Source organism: Gadus morhua, chromosome 20 (genome assembly GCF_902167405.1).
Source record: "Gadus morhua chromosome 20, gadMor3.0, whole genome shotgun sequence".
NCBI lineage: Eukaryota > Metazoa > Chordata > Actinopteri > Gadiformes > Gadidae > Gadus > Gadus morhua.
The window spans coordinates 13,190,064-13,207,843 of NC_044067.1; the positions used below are offsets into that span (position 1 = coordinate 13,190,064).

Here is a 17,780-nt window from a genome sequence, read left to right on the forward strand (position 1 = left end):
AAGAAAATGCAGGTGGCCGCAGGCGTTGTGGTCTACCGTCATTTTTGAAGACAGGATGGTGTATATATATATATATAATATATATATAGGGCCGGCTTGTGGCTTGTCACCGCACTTGCTGAGAATTATGAAATGTCATATTTTCATGATATACATTTTAACCAAAGAGATGGAGAGTTCCTTGTTTTGCTTCAACACCTCATCCATTGCACTCATAACCATCCCTGGAAGAATGGATCCATCGCTGTGTTTCTCCTCAACATATACAATGTACTTCGGCTTCACCCTAATCAGATGCAGCATAGCATGCTTACTCTATGCTCCACTATCTATCTCCTGACCAGTATAGCACCTGAAATCCAACGACAATTAGTGGAGCACACTGAAGGATATCGATACGTCTTCATTGTAGGAGTTTATTAATATTTTCACTAACCCCCTACACATGGTCATTGTTGTCGTTGTCAATTTAAATCTGAATTGTCAGACACGCAATCAAGACTTTTCATTCCTGTTCTTTGTGGTCCGAAGCTTTGCAGTGTTTTACCCAGGCTTGAACTAAATACAGATACAGAACAAAAATACAGCTAATTGAGCGAATTGACTGTGTACTGTATATGTATCAACTAAATACTAATGTCCTATTATCATTTTATGCTACTTTGAGGAAATATATTAGCAAACCAACTTATAACACAGCACGAACATGGGAATGATTTTCGGTTTGTTTTATTGTGTAACAACACATGTGACATTTTTGACAATCTAGCTGAGGTCGTAGTATCACTAACCATTCTTGACATGATTGTGTTCCATGATGAGGCGTTCCCATTATTGTCCTACTAGTCAAAGTAGTTAAGGGAATAAATACTCGTAAAGTTATCAGGCACAGGAGAGCTCATTGCCGTTGTTCAGTTTGAATTGTCCTCAAAAGAACATTTTGACACATGGAACCAGCAGACGGACTAACAGGCACAGATTCAGTATCACAGCTTTCTTCTCAGGCACAACCGCAACATTTGGCAGTAAATATATGAATGATAAACACTGAACCCTGGTCTAGATGAAGATTAGGCAATGTAGGAGAGTAATTGTTCCCGTTTTGTCAGGGAGATGCAGGCGGTATATGTTGATTTACATTATGTAAAACAGGTAGAAGGCATTAAAAAGGAAAACAATTAGAGTACAAAATATAGTAATATAATATCCTGACATTTGGTGTGTATCATCTCAGCTTGTTTCTTAAAAAGTGGCAAAAATGAAAGCTAATTTGTTTCACATTCAGCAGTAGCGTTAGTTGTGTACTGTTTTCTGATTGGTGGACGTAGCAGGGACATGATGGGATGGATTCAAGGGCTTTAGTTTAAATTAAGTCACTGTTCTGTCGTCAAACCTTCCCAGAGTTATGCACACTGGAGTGGCACACTTTAGAAATACTAACTGGACCAATTTAAGACCCAAGGAACCCTTCTTTACACAACCGATGAAGCATACCCTAATGAGGGCAATCCCAGTAGAAGGCACCAATACTCGGGCATTGAACAGGAGTTGTATATTTGGTTGTATTCAGTATCTTTCCATGTTTGTATTGTTGGAGCTCCACAGCTGAGCTCCGAAACTCTAGCCATTTTGCAGCCCTAGCTCCCACCTAGCAGCCGCCAGCTCCCCAAATGGCCTCTGGATGGTCAACCCTCCAGAACACATTCAAGACCAGGGGTCTTTGCTACATGATGCAGGCTAGGTTTACTCTCAGCGTTGGATTGGTCGGCTAGGTGTGGCCTCCGACGGGGTCCTACCACGGAAGGTTCCAGCGATCGGCGAGATGATTGGCTCAGCGATTGAGGGCCAGTATGGCGGCCCTCTGGTGGTACTGGACCTCCTTGGCCTGGGAGATCTTAGCCGCCAGGTCCACAGGCTTCTCAAAGAAGAACACCAGAGGGGCTTCAGTCAGCAGGGAGGCCAGGATCTGGGCGAAGCTCACCATCCAGTCCTGCTCCCCCTCCCCCTCCTCCTGCTGGGTCACTGCCACTTCCTGTCCAAGCCCCGCCTCTCCCTGGTCGCTGACCTCCGACCCCAGGCGGTGGCGCCCGCGGTGGCCCACCTCGCCGATCTGCAGCACCAGGCTTGTAACCGTGGCGATGGCCTGGAAGAGCTCGCTCTCGCCGGGGTCACCGTGGAACATGCTGTACAACGTCTTGCAGAACTGGATGAACTCACGCTGGGCCGGAAAAGGAAGGTCACATGATCAGAAAGATGTGTGAACTTTTATTGTGAAATGAAAAAAAAAGGTTTTGCATCTGAGTAATGAGTGGAGTGTGTGCTTTTATTGTGAAAGGCTATTACGTGGTTAGTGTGTTGAATGAGGAAATTGTTGCTTTTATTGTGAAGTAGTGTGATATACCTGGTTCATGAGTGGAAGTGGTTTTTCCGCATCCTTCTCCTTCATTAGGTCCTTCAACATGCGCTTCAGTTGCTCCTGGTAGTCTGTCACCTCCTCTGATACCACTGCCCACGGGACGGCAGTAAACAGAGCGGCCATCAAGAAGGGGTTTGGTTCAGACAGCACAGCGACGGCTCATTCAGTCATTCACAAGTCAATGTTATTATTCCAGTCGACATACCTGGGGGACGGTCCACATACAGCGGTCTGTTGGTGGACACCACGGGACCCTTCATCCCACGGCAGTCTTCCTCCGTCTCAGTCAGCGCTGGGAGAAAACACACACACACACACACACACACACACACACACACACACACACACAAGGTTATCTCCTTTCCAGGATCTACACACAACACGTCTGAAGTCGGAATCCGGAAATGTGTTACCTGGTGTTGTGTATTACCTGGTGGACTGTGTTACCTAGTTGAGTCTGTTACCCGATGGAGTGTGTGTTATACCATGGATAGTGATACATGATGGAGTGTGTTACCCGGTTGTGTGTGTGTTAACCTGTGGATACTGATACATTATGGACTCTGTTACCTGATGGGATAGTGATACATGATGAAGTGTGTGTTACCTGGTTGAGTGTGTTAACCGGTGGGATGTAATCTGTTGGGAGGGTTACCTGGTGGAATGTGTAGGCAGTAGAGCAGTCTTATCCTCTCGTTCAGATCCTCGCAGTAAAGTGTGTCTGAAAAAGAAATAGAGCAACTTAAGCACACAAGTAGCATTGGTCATATTGATGCAGCATTCATATCTTTCAAAGTCAACAGGCTAAACTAGCCAGCCAGCTAATGTCAGCCAGCAACAAGCTTATATATCTAGCCGGCAGTCTAACATGCCTACACCGCAGGCTAACTTACCGAGCCAGCCGGCAAACTCTCTGAAGGTGACGAGGTTGTCCTTGTCCTGGTCCAGCAGGTTGAAGGTGCGGTTGGCCACGGTGTCGCTGTGCTGCTGCTCACACAGCCAGGGCACCAGCAGGCCGTACAGGCTCTGGAACTGGGCGCGGCCCAGACGGTACTGCTCCTGGTAGGGCCTCCCCGGGTCATGGTGCTGTAGAGCCAGCGCTGCACCACCGCCCTCCCCCCAGTAGAGGGTGATGAAGTGCTCTGTCTGGGGGGGATGAGGAGGGAGGAGATGGAGAGATAGATGGATATAAGTAGAGAGAGGAGGAGACGTAGAGAGGGAAGAGAGAATTGTACTTACAATAAATACACAAATACATCAATACAGACCTACACAAATGGGGTTTACATTGACCCTTGTCGCTGTGAAGCATTGTTCCCCCTGAAGAAGATAGTTAATTGATCTATTATTTAAGTGATCTGGTTTCCTTCATATAATGTATGGGAACAGAAACAGTACCTTGAAGAGGTCGTAGAGGTCAGCCAGGTCCTCAGGGGAGATGGACACCTCAGGGGTTACGACCCTCAGCTGGTGGGGGGGGAGGAGGAGTTCAGTGCTTTATTGGGCCAGGTCAACCATACGAGAGTCAGAATGGAAAGTGAGTGAAGAAGAGGAGGATAACAGAGGAGATGGAAGAAGAGAGAGATGGAACAGGAGGAGGAGGAAGTCCTACTGTGTTCTCTTTGCTGGTGTCTTCATGGGCCTGCAGAACGAGGATTCTGTGTCGACACCGGAGTCTCTCTAGCTGTCTCACCGACAGATCTCCGAATTTCTGGTGACACACAAACACACCACAGTCAGAACACACACAATGCAATCTAAATGAAACACAACAAGATCAAAAGAAAAAAGAACTGTGCTCCAACCAACAGCAGTACACATAATTAGAACAACAAAACGTTTAAAAATGAGTGTATTTATCTAATAATTTACATATATATATGTTGATACGGGTCAATAAAATAAAAGTGCTTAATCAAGACATATGTACACAGCAGTATTTGTGCAGTAAATGTACTCTACCCGTTTGTGATTCTAAGCCAACCTAAAAGTGAGACTGAATCCTATCACATTCCGGATGGAGGAGTCGAGTGCTACCTGGTAGGAGTCGATGAGGAGGTCTGTGATGACGGGGGGTCTAGTGGGGGAGATGATGATGCTGTTCTCCTCCATCGCAGGTGGTGAAAGAGGTGGAGAAACCGGCTCCTCCTCAAGCTTCACCTGGTCCAGAAAACTAAACCCACCAAACAGGACAGGTGTTATAAGCTCCTCCCACATACAGAGGTGTTATAATATCAGCTCCTTCCACAGAAAGGTGTTATATCAGCTCTTAAGATCCTCCCACATATAGTTGTTATAATATCAGATGTTAAGCTCCACCAACATACAGGTATTAAAATGTCAGATGTTAAGCTCCTCCCACAGACAGCTGTTATAATATCAGCTCTTAAAGGGAAACTTCACCCATTTCCATTAAGCTTTGTATCATTAGAATACCACTCATATTTTTGAATGGTCGTGCATCATTCCCTTATTTTCTGGTGGGACTGGAGAGATCCGTATCGATCTCCAACACTTCCTGTTTAAGATGACGCAATATGACGATTTTTGCGTAGAATTAAATAGGAAGTGTAAGAGGGGAGGATTCTCGTAAGACTACAAGCACAAGGGGGTGGGACCCGCTGATCTAGATCAGCAGGAGTGGCCAGCGAAGCTGCGCATCGTGGTGCATGGTGGGAGTTGTTGTCTTCAATCCACAAGCGCCAAAAAGTCACTTTCTGCCTTTTCTCAGTGAAGACGGCCCCAAATTATTATTCAACTACATATAGGACCCAATTTCAATACATATTCATGCCTCCACCGGTGAAATGCTCCTTTAAGCTCCTCCGACAGACAGGTGTTATAATATCAGCCTTTAAGCTCCTCCCACATACAGGTGTTATAATATCAGCTCTTAAGCTCCTCCCACATACAGGTGTTATAATAACAGCTCTTAAGCTCCTCCCTCAGACAGGTGTTTTAATATCAGAAGTTAAGCTCCTCGCACATACAGGTGTTATAATATCAGACGTTAAGCTCCTCCCACATACCGGTGTCATAATGTCAGCTCTTAGCTCCTCCCATATACAGGTGTTATAATATCGGACGTTAAGCACCTCCCACATAAAGGTGTTATAATATCAGACTTTAGCTCCTCCCATACAGGTGTAATAATATCAGACGTTAAGCTCCTCCCACATACAGGTGACTCTTAATGCTTGGGCAGAGTTCTTAATTAATCTTGAAGGAAATATTAACAATAATCACAAAGAAAAATACTATGTTCTGTAATAGCCTGTTTGACAGTCTAACAAGCTTAGACCGCGGTTTAAATCACGATGGAGTTACCTGCTGAGCACCATGAGGGCTTGTCCCTCATCGGAGCTGGCACTGAGCTGTGACGCGTTTGCCTGCATCACAGCCAGGCCCAGCTGGAAGACAGCCTGGATGCCCTGGGAGAAGAAGCAGTCCAGCACGCAGAGGGCGCTGGGGAAGGGCAGCACACTGAGGAAAAGGGTGAGGAACCAGGACAGGGACAGGGACGACAGCGACGACAGGTCCGGGATCTGCTCCGCCAGCTCAGGGAGACGCTCCCGGATCAGCTCCTCAAACACAGACTGGTCAACCTGGGCTCCTGTAGGGGTCACAGAGATCAGAGGTCAGGCCAGGGACACAGACCTCTGGCACGGACACACTACTATGTTCAAACTCCTATTATAACCAGTAGTAAGCTGTGGTTGTACCGGGCATCTCCCATTGTCCACCAGTAGAATAATCTAACTTAACTAATTGAACAAAATGCATGTAATGTTTGTTAAACTTGTTTACTGTGTTTCTTTGTGTGAGTTTGACCCCTGACCCCTCACCTATGACCCTGCGGTTGAAATAGTCGGGCAGCATCCTCTCACAGACAGCGACCAACAGCCAGAAGGCCTCCTCCTCCCGGCAGTACAGCAGCAGCACCGACGCCACGATGTTCATAGACTAGCGACACAGAGGTCACAAGGTCAGCACAAGGGGGGTGTTCATTGACTAGAGACACAGAGGTCATAAGGTCAGCACAAGGCTGGTCTTCATAGACTAGAGACACAGAGGTCATAAGGTCAGCACAAGGTGGGTGTTCATAGACTAGAGACACATAGGTCATAAGGTCAGCACAAGGTGGGTCTTCATAGACTAGGGACACGGAGGTCATAAGGTCAGCACAAGTTGGATTAGAGGTCAGTTGTGAGAGGTGCATGATGTGCAGAAGGATGGATGTGGGGGGCAGGAGGTTGGGTGTGTAGTTGTTTGGATGTGGGGGTTGGGTATAGAGGGTGGATGTGGAGGGTGAGTGGAGAGGGTGGATGAGGGGCAGGTTGGATGACGGTGTGCATCGAAGTCCCATGGGGGTGTAACTGTCCATAGTGGATGGGAGGGGCGGGGGGGTGGTCTACCTGGCAGTATCCGATCTTGGGGTTGCGGTGGGCATAGGCGGTGAGCACCCTCCGGAGGGCGGCGATGCCGGTGGGGTTCTGGAAGGCGGGGTGGTCAGGGAGGGAGCGGTGGAGGTCCCTCTCGATCTCCTCTGTGGCCAGGGTGCTCTGGCCCATGGCCCGCTGCACCAGGTCGGTGTAGTAACCCTGGTGGGAGGCCAGCTCCGTCACCGCGCCTGCACACAGGAACACACCGTTCCTTACCGAGAACACATGGGCCGGCCTGGGCCGAACAACACCCGGAAACACACTGTCACTCACTCCATACAAATGAAACCTTGACCGCGTCTTTGCGGGGACGGGTGTGTCACATCGGCGCCTTAACAGTATGTAACCGTGTCAGCCAGTTACAGGCGACGAATGCAATAGCATGTTTGACCTACAGGGGGAGTCTTCTCTTCTTGAAGGCATGTCAGGGTTTGGTTCTTCTTGATGACTCTTTCAGTCTGCCAGACAGACAGACTAGTTCACATTCATGACATTCTGACACCATGACAACATGTTCTCACAACGTTATCTTAGTTGTTTTTGCTCGCTATGCATTACGTTTTACATGTCAGTACGTGTCTGCCTCTTATGGCAGCTATTGCCCTCCTAACCGTTCTCGTCTGTGTTCCTTCTCAAGGTTTCTTCCCTCTGGGTCAGGGGAGTTTTGCCTTTGAATCTAAGAGAGACTTAGGGTAAGAGAGTGTTGTATATAATGTGGGGCCCATGAAGCCCTTTGAGACTGTAACTGTGCTGTTGAGGCGCTATTACAATTGACTTGACTTAACCACGTCACCACGCTGTGTTTATAACATTGTAGACCTGCTTAAAGTATCCAACGTTCTGTGAATAAATAACCAAAGGACGACAAGGGACGAGTGTTTTTAACTGTGTAAAGAAATCAGATACTGGTTGCTAAGCAACACCTGACGAACAACACTTGATAAGCAGCGGTTTTAGAGGCAGAGCAGCCCCTCTCCCTACCATATGCTTAATGCTGCTATTCAGGTTTTTTTTGGATGACATCAGGTGTACAGAGTCATGTCCCGACATGATCCATCTCCATAGAAACCAAAGTCTACTTTATTGCACAACTCACAGCATGGGAATATCCACACACACGTACCCACACACAGGAAGATTCTACTTGAAGATAGTAATGTAGAGAAAGAGATAGAGGACGAAGGAGAGAAAGAGAGAGAGACAGATACAGAAAGATGAAGAGATGGGGGCACGGAGAGAGACTTTTGATGAAGTGGCAGTGTCTTCGCCTAACAGTTCCAAACGCAGGTAGCATCATTTGGTAGCCGCAAAAATGCATTTTAGAATACTTTTCAAGGGACCCCGGTGTGGAAGAGTGTGTGTGCATAAGTGGACGAACATATCTAGTTGTCGAAGTTGATGGCTGCGTCCGAAAGAGGGTTCTGCTTTTCAGACACGTATAGTACTGTATAAGGCCACGTTGTGTGGTGCACTTCACACACAACATCGCTCTTTATAACGCTTATACACGACGGCTACTAAAAAAGCATCACAAAGTTGCGCCTCCTGCCTCGAGCTCTCAGCCCAAAAAGTATTTTTTTTTAATCTATTTTAAATAGGGTTAGAAGAGATGAGAAACCGAGTGCACACATGGGCGTTCACACACACACACACACACACACACGGAAAGTTGACCCAATGTGTGTTTTTGTGTGTGTGCAAATACACATGTCCATGAAAAATAAATAAGCTATGCACACACACCTTCTTTACACCTGATCAGCGATCATCTGGTACGACACACACACACACACACACACACACACACACACACACACACACACACACACACACACACACACACACACACACACACACACACACACACACACACACACACACACACACACACACACACACACACACACTCACACACACAAGCAGCAGCTGTTACCAGATAGGGTCATCCAAAGGTCTCCTCTCAGTGAGTCTGGGATCCCCATAGCAACCAGCCTGTCCATCCTGTCGGTGCGGAACATGTGGACGCCGCGTCCGAACTCACTGAAGTGATCCTCCCACAGCTGCAGCAGACGCTCCTCCATACTCTGCACAAACAATCATTTGCACACGTATATTAATACACACATATATTGAACCATTATTACACACATACAAACAAACACACATGAATGCCATGTGATCAGCATTCAAATCAGGTAATAGCTTTCCTGTGAGAATTACAATCAAATCGATATTAGAATTAGACTACACTCGTCTAGATGAGTCTAGATTGGATTAGTGCCAGGTAGACCAACCCCCCCCCCCCCTCCCATCCACTATGGACAGTTACACACCCATGGGCCTTCGATGCACACCGTCATCCAACCTGCCCCTCATCCACCCTCTCCACTCACCCTCCACATTTGTAGATTAGATACGATCAGAAAAATAGAACGCATACACAAATAAAACCAGTCCGGGTCAGTCTAATCCTTCGACACGCGGCCCCACTGGGTTTCCATGGAGGACTCTTGGTAAAGGAGTGTGTACCTTGCTGTGGAGGTTGTTATCTCCATGGAGCCCGTGGTTGAAGGCGGTCATAAGGGCCTCTGTGTTGACGGTGTTGCGCAGCACCTGCTCCTCCACCTCCTCCTCGTCGGAGCAGCCCGTGTCATAGTAGAAGGTGTAGTAGGGTGTCTGGGGGCTCTGGAAGGGAAACACCAGGCTCAGAGATGGTCTCAAGGGTTGCCTATAGGGTTTGGCAGACTTTATAAATTGGTTGGAATCTCTTAAGTTTGATTCACAAAAACAGGATTTTGTCATTTTATTAATCATGCAAAAACACCTTTTAAGGTCACATTTTGCGAGGTCTGTATATGTATTGTAACTTATATAATATAGTATAATTATCGTTCACAATTTTCAGACTTAGGGTAAGAGAGTGTTGTATATAATGTGGGGCCCATGAAGCCCTTTGAGACTGTAACTGTGATTAAGAGGCACTATTACAATTGATTCACAACTATTTCAATAGGGAGACAATAAGGGGACCTAAAAAACCTAAACCTTATTAAAAGCGTACCCTGAGGAACTTTACTAAATGGAAAACCACAAGGAAAAGAATCATGCAATTTCCTTAAATAATGCTATGTTCCATACCTAGAACAGTAGTACCCACTATACTTCACTCAGAGGGAGGAAGCTGTGTTGTGTACGTACCAGTGGTTTCCGGGCAGGTTTGTTGGCATACATGGAGTGTTTCCACTGCAGCGCTCTGAGCCGGTCGTTGAGGCTGACCACCAGGTCGTCTCTGTCCTGCAGCTCGATGAACTGGAAGGCCTTCTTACTTCGAATGCTCACTATCACCGGGTTGGGCAGCGGGCTGGAGCTCTCGGCCTTCTCTATCGACAGCACCTGGTCACAACAGACATCAGGAAAGTGCTTAAAGGAGGGGTTCCTTCCCTTGGCTCTTCCTTCTCATGGTTTCTCTTTTTCCCTACTGTGGGTGCTGGGGAGTTCCTACTTACTCTGGCACATGCTTCTGGCCCCCAGCTCAAATTCAGACCAATTTCCAGCAGACCTGGACTAGGTCGGGCCAATCTCAAACATTTATGTACTATGTTTAATATGATGACTATACAGGGAGCGCCCTATAGGAGACAGTTGCGTTTATATGTAACGCATTTGGTTGCTCTGAATGGTTGGAGGTCTAATCAATTGTGTCCAGAGCCACAGGTTCTGACAGTTGATTACGCCCCTTTTAAATCAAAAATGTACTGAGAGGTTCCAGACCAATACTCATTTGAGAACGGGTCTGGCAATGTCAGGCTAGCAATTTGGTGAAGTGTTTATGAGGTATGTTGGGCTTTTCATTAATGAGCCGTTTAACCGAGCTCCTGGCACAGACTGGTCACAAAAAAAACAGTAGGGGAGCTAAGTCCAGGACACTTTGTACCAGCATGGCTGTCTAAGCCACCAAAGTCCCTTTGGTGCCTTGAAATTCATTTATTAGAAAATTAATGTTATGAATGTTCTAATTGTCAACATATTTAAAGGTATGGTGCGGTAAAATATGGTATGTTGGGGTAATAATACAACATCGATTTCAACAACGATAATTCATTTCATTAATAAAATAGGAATTATGTGCCCACATTTCTGAGGCGTGTGTTCCTCTCTGTGTGTGTGTTTAGCACACCGAGAGAGATCCTGTGTTAAGAAGGATGTGTGAACGTCCAGGTGTGACTACTGATGCCCCTAGATGACTATCTGTCACCGGTACAGAGTTCACTTCAGACAAAACCTGAGACACCGTGTTTCATTTTTAAAACCACTGTGTGTTAGGTTTTAACCAGTTTGTTGAACAACCCGTATTATTCATACAGCAAATAAAACATATATCACTTCCCCTTGGGAAATCTCATGGGAAGAAAAACTGGTTTGTGAGGGAGAAAGTGGGGCAGACCGGGTAAATGAGTAACCATAATCTCCTGAAAACAATAATCTCCACTTCCAGTAAGGCCGACAAGACGCCTCTGAACACAAATAACCTTACAGACAAGGAAATAAACTTAAAATGGTCACACACCATGTCCTGACTATCCACCCCTGTTCATATCTAGAACAAATCATGCCGTGACGATTGTGTGACCTTTACGGGTTGCTCTGACATCTAGGGATGCACCGTTGAGTCTCAAGAGGTTGTTTATAACCAGGTAAGGTGTGTTTAGATAGCTGAAACAGGTGTATGGTATGGTCCAGATTTGTTTAGATACTTCAGCCAGAGGTAAGGTCAGTCGTAGGTACTACAGACAGAGGTAAAGTAAGGTGTGTTATAATAGCAGGTGTGTTTAGGAAACTCAGACTGAGGTAAATTGGGTTATAGCAGGGGAGTATATAGGACAGCTACCTCATACAGGGGCACGGTGTATTACATGTGTGTTATAAGTGTGTCCAAGTCCCTCAGACAGTTATTGCGTGTCATAAGTGGTTTCAGGTGCTTGGGACAGGTGCAGGGAGTGTGAAGGGGGTTCTAGGGTTGAGGTACCTCACAGAGGGGTATGAGCAGCAGACAGCGGCCCTCCCCCCGGCCGGAGAAGCCCAGGTAGCTGTCGGTGGTGTAGAGCGTCCCGGCCGTGTGCGCGCGGGCGTGGGGGGCCCACACGGAGCAGGAGGCCACCTCCCGGAGCCGCTCGGCCCGGGGCAGCCAGAACAGAGCCAGGACGTACTCCCTCAGAGCCTGCTCCTCCAGAACCCTGGGGGGGGACAGAGAGTTAGGCCCCGGGATACTTAAGACCAAACGGTTTGTGACCAAATAAAACGCTGCATTGGGCTTTGATCACATACAAACAAAATGAAAACACAAAGTCCACAAAAGGAACTCATTTTATTTATATGCCAGATTGAGACGGGGTGGCACTCGGGGGGACTGGTCCAATGTTGGGCATGTGCCACCCCAGCGCCCCTCTGTTCAGACTGTAGCACACCGGTGTAGTAGAAAACATTACATTTCGACGTTTAGCAGCTTTTACCCAATGGGTCCTACAACAAGTGAGGCTGAACAAACAAAGTACAAAATCACAACTATAAAACATGATAGTGCTTTGCTCCTTTGTTTTTTTGTATTATCGGCAGTGCAGACAATTATAATAGATAAACAGTAGATACAGTAACAGTATTTATATAGTAGATTCAACTATAGTGATCTCCCTCAACTTTGTATCTCTGCCAACTAGAAGTAATTCCTTGGCCCTCATCGCTATCCATCTTGACGTTTTATAAGTTAGAGAGCAGAGAAGAACCATGGCCCAGAGCCCCGGGACAGAACCCTACCCCGGGACACACCCCTACCCCCAGCCACAGCTCATGGAAGGAAGGGGGGGGGCAAAGAAGTTAAATTTTTAAACATGGAAGTGACCTAAATATCCCTAGAATCCTTCTACTCCAGATAAACAACCAATACACAAGTTTATAGTTAGAGTCGGAATAAGATGTAGAGAATTGAAGCCTAACATAATAAATAAACATATAATAGATTATAAAACTACAAAGAATACACAGAAAATATTTGTATATACACATTAAGTGTAGTATAAATGTATATGCAAATTAATTATTTATGCAAAAATAAATGTATGATTATTGACAGAAGGAATGCCCTACAAGCGGAAGCCCGGGTTAATGCAGAACTACAAGGCACTCTCCCATGACTGAGTATCAGATGAAAACTGGAGAAACTAAACTATTAACTAGGTTAAGGGCCAGACGTGCATACTAATTACCAAGGTGGGGTTGCTGTGAAGGTTTCAGCCATGGATTGTAGCTGAAGTAACAGCTGATAGAGAGCAGACAGTACCAGTTATCCACCCATCTTCCCGTAGCTAAGAATACATTTGAATCAATGTAGCTGTGCTTTGGTAGTTCCTCTCCATCGTGTAATCTATTCTGTTTCCTGTTGTTCCCCATGACTAAACTGATGGTGGTATTTTAAAATGATCTCCAATTTCACAAGGACACAGATCTATGCAAATAGTTATGGACAAGTTTGGACCACAGGTAGCTCTTTGCACTACTTGACTCAACCAGCTGATAGTCATAAAAGAAAGTACTATGACTTTTGCGCAGACAGACATACACATGCTTGTTCTTGGCTATGTAATTATTCACACCTTCGGCCGTCTGTCCAGCTCAGACAGGGAGTTCCTTCATTAGATCAGGATACGGTCACGAATCCCACAGATCTAATAATAAACCCGTCCTGAACAATGAGTGTCAGACGGCCTCTACGACCAGCACGACACCCGACACACAAGGAGGAAACGGAAGAGCAAACCAAAGAGCTCAACAATGAATAAACACACAGGGAAGAGGCTCAACAACTGCAGCTGACCCCGGCACAGCCCAATGCTCTGTCCGTATTAAAAGTGTTGTTTTTTTTTACAAACAATCAATCCTTTGGAAAGGTTCATCGTATGTAAGAGCTGGTTTTCTCTAGACTCCAGGGAGTCATCATGCTTGGAAACAAACGTCTCTTCCCTCCCAAACACTTTGACCACAGGTTTACCTGACAACACCAACCGCTCTCCTCCTCCTTGTCTGCAACCTTGGATTATATTATAGATTGTGATTAGTGAGGCCATCATACTATATTAAACCTGACGGTGACCTCTGGATCTCAGGTGCGTTCATGGCAACAGCAGCAAGCGGTCCAACCCCAGATGCGATTGGATGGCAGTACAGTACGGACCCGACGACAGTAGCAGAGTCGCTCACCTCTTGGTCATGCGGGTGGGCTGCTGCAGCGAGCGGTCCAGCTCCAGACCCTCGCTGTCCAGCAGCCTCCGCAGGGCGATGTCGGCCAGCTGGGCCACGAGCCCGAAGGCCTCGTCCAGGTTCAGGAACATGGAGAAGTCCCGCTGCCGCTGCCTGGTGCCCACCCGCACCACCTCCGTCATCAGGCCCGCGGACACACGCTCCACCCGTCTCACCTCCGCCCACGGCACCACAAACCTTACTACGGGGAGGGCAGAAGGGTTGAAGGTCAACCTCACAATGTCGCTAATATCACTATAAATGGTCAAAAGGACAAATCTTACAGTGGGGGCTACGATTTATGTCGCAACAGCAGGTCAAAGGTAAATCTTTACAGTGGAGATACGATTTATTAAGCTACAGCAGAGCAAAGGTCATTCCTTACAGTGGCAAATGATAGAACTAAAACAGGTTTAAGGTCAAACATTAATGGTACCATATTTAATTGAACTACAGCAGGTCAAAGTTTAGGCCTCTTAGTGGTACTAGCGAGTTGTATCTATAGTTATTATATATAAGAACCACGATCAACTCTTTGTACACTTGGCACTTACATTTCGGATGATGATTCAGATTCTGAATAATTATTTATATTTGTTTTATTAGCATGTTTCTACAAAGGAGGCTAGGGGGGACATAGTTGCGGTACAGACCTTCCTTGCCCAGCAGGAAGGAGTAGAATGCCATGTGATTGGTGCTGAGGTACAGTACGCCCTGGCGTGGGACCCGGCCCTTCCAGCAGCAGCAGGGGAACTGCGCCACCAGCACCTCCTGTGGCGGGAGGCCGAAGTGCAGCTTGAACTTCTGGAGCGCCTCCCGGAAGCGCTCCGGGTCCTCCTCCTGGGCCGTCTGTCGACCCCGCGCCTCCTGCGCTATCAGACCCTGCAGAGGAGGACAGGAGAGCGGAGAGGGCGAGGGATATCGAGGAGGAAACCAACAGCATCCGTCACGACAAGGTAACAATCCTCTGGTACCAACAGAGAAGACTGTGTTTGGGTGTGACCAGGGTGTGATTAATGAGAATAAGTTTGCACCTGCAGTCCAACCTCACCTTGACCTTCCCTTTAACGAAGCTGGAGATGTCGGCCTTGTTCTCGAAAACCGAGAGCAAGTGGAGAACATTGTGGTTCAGCCAGTCCCAGTGGCGGCTGACCTCCTCTATGGTGGCCCCTAGAGGACAAAACCCCCAGACAGCAGTCAACTACATCAGGCCGTCAATACCGTAGATGAACAGGAATATGGGTGTAGCAGACAGATAGACGGGTCGTACCACTAGCGATGACCCAGCTGACCTGGGAGGAGGGGATCTGGTGGAGGATCCTGAAGGGCGTGACCCTGGCGTTGGAGTCCAGCATCGTGTCCAGCGCACCCACCAGGAGACCTGCCATAAATCACAGGATATGATGTTACAATCACACCGGACAGGAAATGGTATCATCTAGGGCTTGGTGACAAAACAGTCCCTTTTTTGGGTACCAACCAAAAGAGTTTGGTACATGTTTTATTATTTATGTTGATAGAAATGCTAGCGATCATTCAGTTAATAACAGCCACTGCTTTTTGCGGGGAGTAATAAAAAAACATTAGAATAAAGTGAAATAAACAAAATAATAACATCAAATTCCGCTTTGCAAATACCCCCCCCCCCCCCGTCCCTTACCGTTCAACCTTGCATTTCCTGACATCGGTCAACACACCGCACTGTTAATCAAGATCTCTAATAGTATTAAATACTTGACACTTTCGAGATAGTAATTAAGTATTGTTTGAGAAGCAGAAGAACATCTGATTGTTTGAACTAGGTCCTGGTCATTCATGTGAACTGTGATCATGTGTAAGAGACCACTATTACAAACGTTGCTACTACTACCTTTAAAACATCTTGGAAATATGATGCGTTTGATAATTGTCGGCTCCCAGTCTGGTCTGGTCTGTGATATTTAAAGTATGTGTATTTATAGGGCCGAAATTATATTAAACTACAGTACAGTATGTGTATTGACAGTCCTGCACCATAGAATACCCCTCTAGCTGCTGTGGCATCCGAATGTTCTGTCTGGGAAACAAAAAGTACACCTAATCTAATCTTAAACTAATCTGTATGTTTGCAAAAAAGTCCAACTGTTGAACTACATTTGAACATGTCTATATTAAACAACATAATGTCGGTTTACACTCTATTTCCAGTCCAGTCTACCAGTGTACAAGGTTTTGGGTCCCAGATGTTGGGGATCACTGGCGTTCCCACGTCGACGGTGGGAGCTAGGGAGATGTGAAGCCAGCCGGTCTTTTGTTTCTCACACATCAACAGGATTTATATGTTGTTTCTTGTTCCTTTCCTGCACCATAGAATACCCCTCTAGCTGTATGTGGTTATCTTCACACACATGCACTCCCTTCCTTGTGTGTACAGGTAATAGATCAGCCTGTTGTAATGGTTCCGGGCCGGGACTCGATCAGAGGTGCAGACAGAGTCATAGTCACACAGTTAAGATAAAAGTGAGTGGAAACATACTCAGAGAATGAAAAAGTAGAGAGTTCAAATGTACTCTAATTAGTTGCACAGTACAGAGCCTATGTATAGAGCCTATAGAGCTGGGATGGGGTTTCCATAGTAGCAGAGTGATGAAACTGAATCACAGAATAATGTAATAACGTTTTTATGTAATAAAGCTGCTCTGGCCTGAACTCAGCTCACATGTCACTGGAAAGCCCAGAAAGTCCCAGAACAGTACTGTACAGTAGGTGGTTAGAGCTTGGACAATATAATAGGAAGTTGTCAGTAAGTTCCTCAGTTTCTCGGCAAGGTAAATTCACAGAGGATGTGATGAGTGGAACAAGATCACAAGCACGCACTCACACACACACACACACACACACACACACACACACACACACACACACACACACACACACACACACACACACACACACACGCGCGCGCGCGCGCGCGCGCCCGCACGCCTGATCAACAGGTAGTCAACGACCCAATAACAGTCGCCCCTACCTTAGACATAGTGATATATCCTGTTCCCAAGACGGAAAACTGTAAAAGCTCCCAGAAGATAAACGCTCATCGGCGGGGGGGGGGGGGGGGGGCTGGAAAGCACCGAAAGCGGGACAGACAACAATGTAGAGAAGAATGTAGCCAATAATCGTGAGAAGACCAGGTGTTTGCTTGGTGGCCCTGAGGCCACATGAGAAGGGTGTTGGTTAGGGTTTTGTCTTGGTTTGTTTACCTGAGAGTTTGCCCCCAGAGTCTCCGTGTCCTCGGCGACGCTGCAGGAGGAAGAAATCGTTGCTTCTCTCCGTCACCCAAAGCTTCAGCGCGTTTTTCAGCAAAACTTCCTCTGGATTCAGCCACATGATCCACGGCCAGGCCGGACACCCGGCAGGTCGATGCTGTGTTGTGGTGTTTAAAAAACAAACAGACCCACCGGAGGATTTAAAGGGAGAAGGAGACGCGGTTTGCGGAGCTCTGGGCGTCCCGCAGTGATGCACTTTCTCCGCTCATGGTTTCACTCACGCCCTCTGTGGAAGTGGACCGTGGTTGTCTAGTATGCAGAAGTACAGTCAACCATGGGTGTGTGTAAGTAGTACACACAACAGCCAGTGGCGACTTATTTCCGCAT

General features: G+C 46.8%; 1 protein-coding gene across 1 annotated transcript; it reads right to left on the reverse strand.

The window, feature by feature from the left end:
• Positions 1–712: 712 nt before the first annotated feature.
• On the reverse strand, positions 713–17,775 carry tbc1d8 (TBC1 domain family member 8). Its single transcript, XM_030343858.1, has 20 exons — positions 17,388–17,775; positions 15,419–15,529; positions 15,200–15,318; positions 14,802–15,030; positions 14,110–14,350; positions 11,885–12,092; positions 10,057–10,251; positions 9,388–9,543; positions 8,792–8,942; positions 6,832–7,046; positions 6,262–6,379; positions 5,744–6,029; positions 4,454–4,589; positions 4,029–4,127; positions 3,815–3,883; positions 3,310–3,562; positions 3,072–3,137; positions 2,622–2,708; positions 2,402–2,505; positions 713–2,218 (listed from the first exon to the last, which is right to left on the reverse strand). Exons 1-20 carry the CDS (start codon positions 17,512–17,514, stop codon positions 1,832–1,834), a joined length of 3,357 nt encoding a protein of 1,118 aa, XP_030199718.1. The 5' UTR covers positions 17,515–17,775; the 3' UTR covers positions 713–1,831.
• Positions 17,776–17,780: the final 5 nt, after the last annotated feature.

Excerpts from the sequence above, each read along its gene's own strand:
- tbc1d8 (XM_030343858.1), bottom strand. The coding sequence starts at position 17,514 with ATGTGGCTGAATCCAGAGGAAGTTTTGCTGAAAAACGCGCTGAAGCTT. Across the intron at positions 15,530-17,387 it reads CTCTGGGGGCAAACTCTCAG|GTCTCCTGGTGGGTGCGCTG; the intron begins GTAAACAAACCA and ends GATTTATGGCAG. Across the intron at positions 2,506-2,621 it reads GTATGTGGACCGTCCCCCAG|TGGTATCAGAGGAGGTGACA; the intron begins GTATGTCGACTG and ends TCCCGTGGGCAG.